Source organism: Bactrocera latifrons, unplaced genomic scaffold, assembly GCF_001853355.1.
Source record: "Bactrocera latifrons isolate USDA-ARS-PBARC rearing strain unplaced genomic scaffold, ASM185335v1 scaffold_434, whole genome shotgun sequence".
NCBI lineage: Eukaryota > Metazoa > Arthropoda > Insecta > Diptera > Tephritidae > Bactrocera > Bactrocera latifrons.
In genome coordinates, this window is record NW_017537084.1 from 115,040 (window position 1) to 125,349 (window position 10,310).

The window sequence follows — 10,310 nt, forward strand, 5'->3', positions numbered from 1 at the left end:
ACATTTGTGATAATTTTTTTTTTCAAATCGAGCATTGATTGTTGTTGTTAGGGCCAACTATAGTAAACACTCAAAAAATTGGATTTTTTTTGCAACTGAGTAATAACTTGTAGCGAAAGGGTTAAAATGACTTATAATCAAATAAAATCAAATTAACATTAAATAATTTGAAAAATAATAAATCAAAAATAAAAAAGTTCTACATACATATTTCCACACAAAATCCCACGGAATATCAAAGAAATTATTTTTCTTCAATATTCTCTGTTTGGGAGTATGATCATGAGCATGCATACATATGTATATTCATGTCTTTTCATATTCTAGGGCATGTGAGACAGACAACATAAAAAAATGTCTGTATGTTCTCTGTGTGAAAGGTGTGTTTTGTACACATTTTTCGCTGTTCAAAATGGAATAACATATAAACGAAAGGCAAAACGAAATTCTTCGTTCACAGTGTACTCAGGGGCATGCATACATATATTTCTGTCTCTTCATATTCTGCTTGGGCTTATATGCCATGTCATCATATGCCGTAAATACATATATTTACTTCTCTTCATATTCTCTTTTTGAGTATGTGAGAGAACTGTTAAAACTGTTAACATTTCACATCGTGAATTCTGTGGTTGTGAGGTGAATTCCCTATCACAATCCTATAAAATGTTCGACATCGAACCAGCACCTTCTCTATGTTTATACATTCTCTGACTGAATCACCGTAAGCCTTTTTCAACATTCGCAACGACTCCGCAAACGTAATTTGATTAGAAATACAAAATTTTAGACAAATTGTTCGATATTTTTATTCGTTATAAAAATCGTAACCCACTACTGAGGCAGGGATAAAGGTGAGAGCGATTCAAAATTAGTGTTTTTTATAACATTTCCCATTATGGCCAAATTAGACAGCATAATAATTTTCGAGCATTTAAATTAAAACACCCAACATTTAGTACGAATAAAGATTACTATATAGTGGTTGTTTAATACATAGAAAAATTATTTAAATATTTTTATGGTATGTTAAAACAACTGGCTTTTGACCTTTCAATACCCAATAAAAGGTTTTAAGCTGTTTAGCTTTTAATCAATAAATGTTTTTAATAATATTCCATTGAAAATAATACTATGCTGCTTGGCATTACAAGCGTTTCATTTAAATTTCATAAGTTTGTTTAATTTTCATTGTTTTACATTTTCTGTAAGTGGTCTTGCACAATGCAACAAATCCCTCCCTTTACATACTTTTTTGGTAAGATTTCAATCTGCCCATCACGTTTCCAATTGCTAAACGTCACAACCTCCTGAACTCGATCAACTTACTTATACATTTGATGGAACAGATATGTTTGATATGCAGAAATGGATCGAACAAATAGAAGAAAATGCAGAAATAGTATATACTTTATACAAAACAGTTATTGAGGAGTGCTGCAAAAATTTATGTAGGTAGTCAATCCCGCGAGAAATTCTTTAAAATTAGCACTAACAAAAGTTGAAAATCTGAAGAAAGCGGATGTAAAATAAAACAGGAGAATTCGTTGACATTAATAATCGATCAAAGGTGTTAGAAATGTGGTGAAGCTTCGCACATAGCTAGAGATTGTCCGTTGAAACAATTCAAATACTTTAAGTGACAGAAGATGGGACAAAGATCTTTTGAGTAATAAAAGGTGGGAAGGCTGAGTGTTCCCGATACAGTCGTGTAAATTCAATTGACGAACTTGCAAGATTTAGTATAAATTTTAAAAATAAACGGACTTGTAATGTGGAGGTGAGCACGCTTATCCATACTGGTTGTAACTTGTGTTTAATGAAATGAAATTTAATAAATTGGACAGATATATAAAGCTAACAATGGAACAAAAGCAGTTATTTGGCATTGATGCAGCGAAAATATCAACGATAGGAAACTTTCATATAGAAGTACAAATTGATCAGAGTATTGTTGACCTGACGTTTCATGTAGTAGCCACAAATGACATTAGTTACGAAGTCATTCTGGGTAATCTATTATTGAAACATTCAGTATGTTGGTTCGTGAAAATGAGGTTGAATTTAGAGAAAAGTTGTCTGTGCCGATTTATGATACAATGAGAGTCAAAGATAACTTAACAAACAATGATGATTTAATGACTAATATTTTTTCAAATTTATTTTTAACGTTGATATAATAAGACTATGTTTTAACTCATTTGAATAAAAATGAGCAGGAGCGGTAAAGCAAATGCTAGAACAGTGTAGACCATAAAAAAGACGAAAGTTATTCTTACCGACGAGGTTCTAGTTTACCAACCATCACGAAGTGTATGTTATGAGGAGCATTAAATCATAGATAAGCAAGTCAAACTACGCTTCGCCTGTTGTACTAGTATGGAAGAAAAATGATAAAACGACTTTGTTGCAATTATCGTAAACTAGATTTGAATATATTAAATAATTTAATTTCCCGATGACCTTAATTGACGACGTCCTCAAAGGCTTAGGGAAGCAAACATATAATCACTAGATGTAGCAAATGGTTTCCTACATGTACCGGTAGATGAGAGTTCTCGCAAATACACATCATTCGTAACTTATAGTGGCCAATATGAATTTCAGTATGTACCCTTTGATATATGTAATTCGCCCGCTGTTTTCTGTCGCTACATTCATGCCATATTAAGAGATTATATTCGAGATGGAACAGTTGTTGCATATGTATATGGATCATTTAGTAATACCAGCGAAAGCTGAAGAAGAAGCTCTAGGGAAGTTACGAAAAGTGTTGAAGTTAGCTTCTGATAAGGGACTAAGGATAAAATGGGGAAAAATGTGCTTCCAATTKTTAGGCTATATTATTGAACAATATTATTGAAACAATTGACGAGTGAAGGCAAAACGAAAGCTGTGGAAAATTTCCGTTACCACAGACTAAGAAGGCGCTACGGAGATTCTTAGTCTTAATGTCTTATTCTCGTCGTATTATTAAAAATTTCGCACTAATCGCAAAACCTTTATCATGAAGAAAGACGCAGAGTTTCAAATGGGTGACGAACACTTAATTTCGTTCAAACAACTAAAGACAGTTCTTATTCAGGTACCRGTTCTCAGACTATTTAACCCTAAAGCAACAACAGAGACTTAACAAACAAGAGACGTACCTTTACGCGTAGTCTGATGGGCTATGTATCTTCAGGAATATGATTACCTTATTGAACACAGGCGAGGGACACATATGAGACATGTAGACGCTCTTAGCAGAATTTCTTGTTTGATGATGAAGAATTCATTAAGACATCGACTTAAAGAGGCGGAAATGAGAGATATGTGGACAACAGCGGTTCGAAAGATTTTGGAAGAAAAGAGCTACGAAGATTTTTACATCTATAACGATATACTGTATAAAGACCCAGATTTACAACTGAATGTTGCGCCATCATAGATGGAGCCATTCAGTGAAAAAAAGGACTTCTTAGAGAAGGATTTTTACATTCCTCAACCAGAAATTAAAGTTACGGAAATTGTAAATAGTTGCATTGCCTGCATTGTCGTCAATTCGAAATGTGGTAAAAAAAATATGGCTTTTTAGCGCCCATTGATAAAGAGGATAAGCCTTTGTTGACGTTCCGCATAGATTATGTTGGTCCTCTCACGGCGACACGAAAGCAGTATAATTATACAACTGTAGTTGTGGATGCATTTTCGAAATTTGTGTGGCTTTATCCCACAAAAGATATGGGCACTGATGCCGTATTCGATCGATTGACGAAGCAAAAAACCATGTATGGCAATAAAAGAACAATCATTACAGATAAAAGTTCGGCATTTACATCGCACGCCTTTGAGGATTATTGCACAAATAATCATATTCAGCATTTACTTATTACTACTGGAGTACCAAGGGGAAATGGCCAAGTGAAGCGTATACATAAGATAATAATTCCCATGCTATCAAAGCTTTCGAAAGTGGTATAAATTTATTGGCAAAGTTCAACAATAATAAATAACTCTCCTCCGAGAACCACAAAGATAGTACCATTCAAATTGTTAACAGGATGGGACATGAGACTTTCGGATTTTCCACGATTAGATAAAATTATGGAGACGGAAGCTATTGAATCGTTCGAGATAGATCGAAACGAAGCACGACAAATAGCCAAACAAAACATTTCGGTTATTCGTAAAAATTATAACCGAAAACGGAAAGAAAATCGAAATTATAGAGTGAATGATGTAGTAGCTATAAAACGTACTCAATTTGGACCAAATATGAAATTGAAAAGAAAATACTTTAGACTTTTTGATAAGAAAAAAAAAACGGACGGTAGCGCGTACTTCGACAGGGGAGTCGATACACGGTCATCAAACCTATAAGACCACCTGTAATATTTTATAATAAATATCATTTTTAAATAAAACACGGACGGTAGCGCGTACTTCGAAAGCGGGAGTAGATATACGGCCATCAAACCTATTTTTTAATTTAATTAAATCAATTAAAACGAATCGACTTTGATTTAATCGAAATGTACATGTATCACACAAACCACTCAAGCTACAAATCTCTTAATCAATCCAGGAAAAATCAGTAAGTACAAAAACAAAAATTTTACACATGGGATTATACAAACAAAAGGGTCTTTTAGGAACCGGGGTCAAAGAAGGGTGGAATCGGATCAATAATTCTCTAAGCTCCCATATACCCAATATAATATATGATTTTCGAACTTTTGGTTGACATTTTATCGTATATACCAGAAAAGATGTGAATTAGCTTAATAAAATTGAGAGAAAGTATTTTTCTAATGACGGGTAACCTTTCTGCCTAAAATGGATAAAATCAGGTGAAAACTTGACTCTTTATGCACCTGTAGATATTTTTCCGCCTTTGTGCCTAGCAAGTTGCARGAATATAAAATGTTCGGTTATAGTCGAACTTAGCCCTTCCTTACATGTTATGTAATTTATTTTTATGTTGAATTTGATATATTGATTTGATGTTTTCCTGTTGAATACTGTAATAATAAATATAATTTATAAATTAATACCAAGCCGTTAGCCCTTTCAGCTAGTGCTTCTTACTCWGTAAGATAATAATTGTATTACTATTTTTCATTTAATAATTAAATAAATAAATAAATACCAATTTATATTATAGGAACAACCGCACAGAAAAAGATGATGTATTTTACAATTCTAGAACCAACTTAATAAATAATAAAGACGTTTATATAGAAGATATAGGAGATGAGCGGCAACTAACAATAACAGAACAAGATCACTTTCAGCGAAGCAAAGAAGTACAAAAAGGATCAAAACATCGCCAAGGAATTGACAACGAAATCAAACAAGTTGATGAAGATTGTGTACGTCGCCATGAAATTGCACGCGGCAGTGATATCGAATATAACACAGCTCGAAGCAGTTTAAGAAATAAACGGGAATTTTTCATCAAAGATGGAAATATTGAAATACTGCAACTTATGACTAGAGACAGAACTGATGAGGATGTTGCAGCAATGGATGATGAAAATAACATTTATGTAAATTTGCCAATGAAATCAACGACTGTCTCTAAGCCGCAATTGGTAATGTTGGATAATAGTGGAAAAGAAATTCTAATGCGCCGTTTTATTGAGGAACAGTCTGATGGTAAACAGATAATACGTGAGCATTACCAAATAGTTCCTGGTGCCACTTACATACAGTCTATGCCAAATGAAATTGACCACAACCACTCCATTTTGAAAGGAGAAACATTCGCTACTTGCAAATCGGGTCCGAATAGTATAGTTTATTCACAAACCGAGCCTGAAGTAAAGGTAATACATACACAGCCTACGCAAGGTGGGATGCAGCTGCAAACTGAGGGTTTCATAAGTCGCATCCAACCATCTATATCAAATCAATCATTAACACAAGAGCTTGAATATTCTTTAAAGCAACAAAATATACTACTGCGTCAAATACTAATGGAGAAGGAAAAAATAGAAGCCAACGGTGCACAGCCAGAAGTTGTATTAGAAACACAAAGCCTTCCAGGTCACCCTGTGGCGATTGCAACACAAACGGAATGTGAGGTGTGTACACAGACAGACAATAATATTGTGTTTCCTGAAAAAACTTCTGTATATGTGCAAGGAAGGCCAACACGACCCAAAGCTCGCAGCGAAAATGACGATTCCTTGACCGAAGATGAATATGAGTATGTACAATTTAGTCCTCCAGAAAGTACAGTAGGTCGATTCTGGATAAAACGTAAAAAACAAAAAAGGCGTAGTAAATACCGCAATAGTATACATCCAAGAAAGAAAATTGTTATGGTAGAGGAAGTTAAAAGAAAAATACGTACACCCATTAAGGAGGAAGATGATGAGGTATTCGAGTCGAATAAACGTTTTCCTCCCAAAAAACCCCTACGTAAACATGCTGAAACAAAAACCAGTGTTCTTAGAGGTAAGAACTATATAGAGAAGCAGAAAAATTGTAATCCAATACATCGAAAAAGTCCCGCAGTTAGTCCCGAAACTTTAATAATGGCTGACTCCTTAGGCGATAGAAGTAGAACTCCAGATCATTATCGAACAATTAGAGTTGACGAATTCGAATACTATTCAACAGATAACAACGAAGTCGATAACTGCGACTATAATAATGAAAATGATTATTCCAATGATTCTGAAGCTGAGGAAATTATTGTTAAAAGAAATATATTAACACCCCATCATTTGGAACAAAAACATTCTGATATAGATATTAATGATAAAACTTTCTGTAAAATACACTTAAAAGACGAGCGATCTACTCATAAAATGCCGGATACCAACGTCAGAGAGTCACGTAGGCCAACGTTAAAAGGAAGGCATCGGTCGCAAAGTTCATCGGGAATTCCACACCGTCGAATGGATAATATGAAACATATGTCTTTATTGGCTAAAACAAATCATGCAGCTAAAGAGCGTCTTTATCAAAGTGCAACCAATTTGAATCATCAGAATAATCAATATGATGACGGTCAAATTACTGATAAATCTGTTCCAAAATACATGGAGTGGTATTATGGCAAATCAAAAAGTTTAAATAGCAAGCCTGAGTCCGATACAGGTTCAAAAAGAAAAAGAAGTTTAACGAAAACCCGTTTAAGTTCAAATGCCGATTCTATTCCTTCTGAAGATGGAAAAAGTAGACCCGAACCTGCACCAAGAAAATCCCCTCAAAAAAATACCAGACTCTTGAAAGAAGATATTGTAATGAATAAACAGCATAATCCTAAAATTGAGGCTGATTCTAGCCATCCACTTTTACAACATTCAGAGCATAGATTTGAACGCGAAAACGCTCCGGAGGTTCCTTTACCACCAACAAAATTACCACATTACATGTATCCCGAGACTCCGCCATTTGTTGTTTCTAAGATGGCGAAAGCAAAACCTAAACCGTCGCCTATTAAGGAGAATGAAATCAAAGTTACAACATCGAAAATTAACCCAAATCCAAATTCTGTCAACTCGAATCCAAAAATTAGTACGCACCAACTCTGTCAAAAACAACTTAATGTATCTACATTAGAAGATGATCACGATTCCGGAATTGCAATGAATTCGTTGCTAAATAATACGGGTCGGAGAAATCCCATCGCAGATAAAAAAAGTGTATTTTCAATTGCATACGATGATGTTAGCCAAGTGAAGAAAATTACATCTGGAGGAGAATCACCACAATATTCATAGAAATCTCGGATAACCTCAAAAATGGTACACAAGTATTTATATAGGAAAATTAAAATAAACTCGGTACTACTATATGTGATACTCTCCGTTCTTCATTTTACGTATGCCATATTTGAAATTCAATGTTGTAATCATTTATGATTTAAGTTGTTAATGTATGATGTTGAAATTTTGAAAGCAAAAATTGATTTTTCTTTATTTCTCACTTTTTTTTGATATTCAACTCTTTACGTTCCTATGGTCAATGAAAATGGTGACAAACTCCAAATTAATTATTAAAATAAATACGCAATTGCATAATTTGATTACTGTGTATACTTATAATGTTAAATTTAGCACTTGTATATGTATATACCATATATAAAATATTTTTAAAGAAAATAGATTACAAATATGTGCATTTGCATTTGTGTTCTCGATATTTATTGTAAATAGTAAAAACCGCAATATGATTCTTACAAAAAACTCTATTTATTTATAGATTCATAAAACGAAAGTTTAACTTTTATAAATTATTGGAAATGATATTTAGAAGACAATATATTATTGTAAATTAACATTTTGTACTATTTACAAACAAATATACTATATATAGGTAGTGCATTTAGAGATAAATATGTGTGTGCACCCTATTATGGGAGTATACTACATAAGTATGTTTGATTTATGACTAATAAAATGGATCAATCCGAGAACACGTTATAAACGCATTTACATGTTACTTATATAATCAGTATTTACGGAAATCAGTTGTATACTTTGAAGTAAAAAATTAATAAATTGTAAGATTAAGTTAAGAAATATATATATACATTATCGATACAAGATAAATATGTGTGTATATACACAAATAATACGTAAAAGCTTGTACACTAGTTCTAAGCTCTTAATATCAGTTATTCTTTCAAGAATATATAAACACTTTTTTTTTATTTTCTCATATTTACACTTTCATCGTTTTTTCGTTCGTAAATGTATCTTTCATAAAAAACATATTGTAAGTCTCTTTGAAGGTTCGTGCGGTTGTATATTCACATATATGGTCACAAGTTATCGAATTTGAAAAAGAAGACACCGCCAATATTCAAAAATTGTTTTATACGTATCCCCCATGTTGAAATGTCTACAATTTTAACGAGATGTGTTGGATATAATTTCATTCATTATTATTTTAATCAAATAAAAACTATTTTAGATATAATCTATGAATAATTTACATATTCAGTGCACATATATCCAATTAAAAGTTAAATGATAATTGTCCATTACCAACGATCTGATAGAAAGATACTCCTTAATATTTATAGTATTGAAAAGTACAACGTTCTTTGTATAATATATAATTCCTGCCATACCATCTTGTCAGACGTATTAACACAAAAATAAAAAGATTATAAATATCATCATCAATAAGTTTGTATTTTAATTTACACAGTGCACCGGCTAAGAAACACAATAAATGTAAATATGCTTATTTGACAAGTTATGTTTTTGTATTGGTTGATATTTCCTTCATAGTTGCTCAAAACAAAAAAAGTTTTTACTTTGGGTTAACTTAAAAATTTTTCTGTTGTTGGTGTGAAATGTTTTTTTTTAAATATATTAAAACAAAAAAAATGTACAAATAATTCTTGATATATAAAATAGCAACATCATTTGGTGAGTTTTATTTCAAACCTAATAATAGTGAAAGTAAAATTAAGATTACAAGCACAACGTTTGTCATTTTTTTAAACAAGCATCATTGTRTGGGTTAATGAGTGAAAACTATGTATGTACATTTTCAAATAAGCATACAGCCAACGGGTGATTTACTCAATAGCAACAAATACATAGTATGTATGTATGTACTGTCCTTGTTAAAAGAAAGTGCAAAAGACTTGATATGTCCTTCGTCTTATTTAAGTTTTAGCTATGTGATATCATATACACATTATATTTTTTAAAATGTTACTTAAAACTCTTCAAGTTTATGGAACAAAAACATCAAAAATTATAAAGAGAAATCATTCATATGTATATCTGATTTTCTTTGTGTAGTATTCATTTGGTCCAATTACAGTTTGTAAATGCTGCAGCATTGAGTTGAGAAGATTTTCTGTGCTTCTCATACATTTTCGCTACTTGGTAAAGAGTTAATTATACCCTGAACAGGGTATATTAATTTTGTCACGAAGTTTGTAACACCCAGAAGAAAGCGTCGGAGACCCTATAAAGTATATACATATATAAATGATCAGTATGTTGAGCTGATTCGATTTAGCCATGTCCGTCTGTCTGTCTGTCCGCATGCCCGTCTGTATGTATATATACGAACTAGTCCCTCAGTTTCTAAGATATTGTTTCGAAATTTTGCAAACACCATTTTCTCTTCAAGAAGCTACTCATTTGTATAGCTGCCATATAAACTGAACGATCGGAATCAAGTTCTTGTATGGAAAACTTTCACATTTGACAATGTATCTTCACTAAAGTTGGCATAAGTTATTTTCTATGGCAACAATATAATCTCCGAAGAAATTGTTCAGATTGGTTAACTATAACATATAGCTGCCATACAAACTGAACGATCGGAATCTAGTGCTGGTATGG

At 32.5% G+C, this 10,310-nt stretch overlaps 1 protein-coding gene across 3 annotated transcripts in view; it reads left to right on the plus strand.

Annotated features, from left to right (window-relative positions):
• LOC108972876 (cadherin-86C) overlaps positions 1 to 9,128 on the plus strand; it is a 94,322-nt gene extending 85,194 nt beyond the window's left edge. For all 3 annotated transcript variants that reach the window (XM_018939760.1, XM_018939762.1, XM_018939761.1), the window contains one exon: positions 5,147 to 9,128. In XM_018939760.1, the coding sequence (XP_018795305.1) occupies positions 5,147 to 7,718 (2,572 nt within the window). In that variant the 3' untranslated portion in view covers positions 7,719 to 9,128. The remainder of the gene's footprint in view (positions 1 to 5,146) is intronic.
• Positions 9,129 to 10,310: the final 1,182 nt, after the last annotated feature.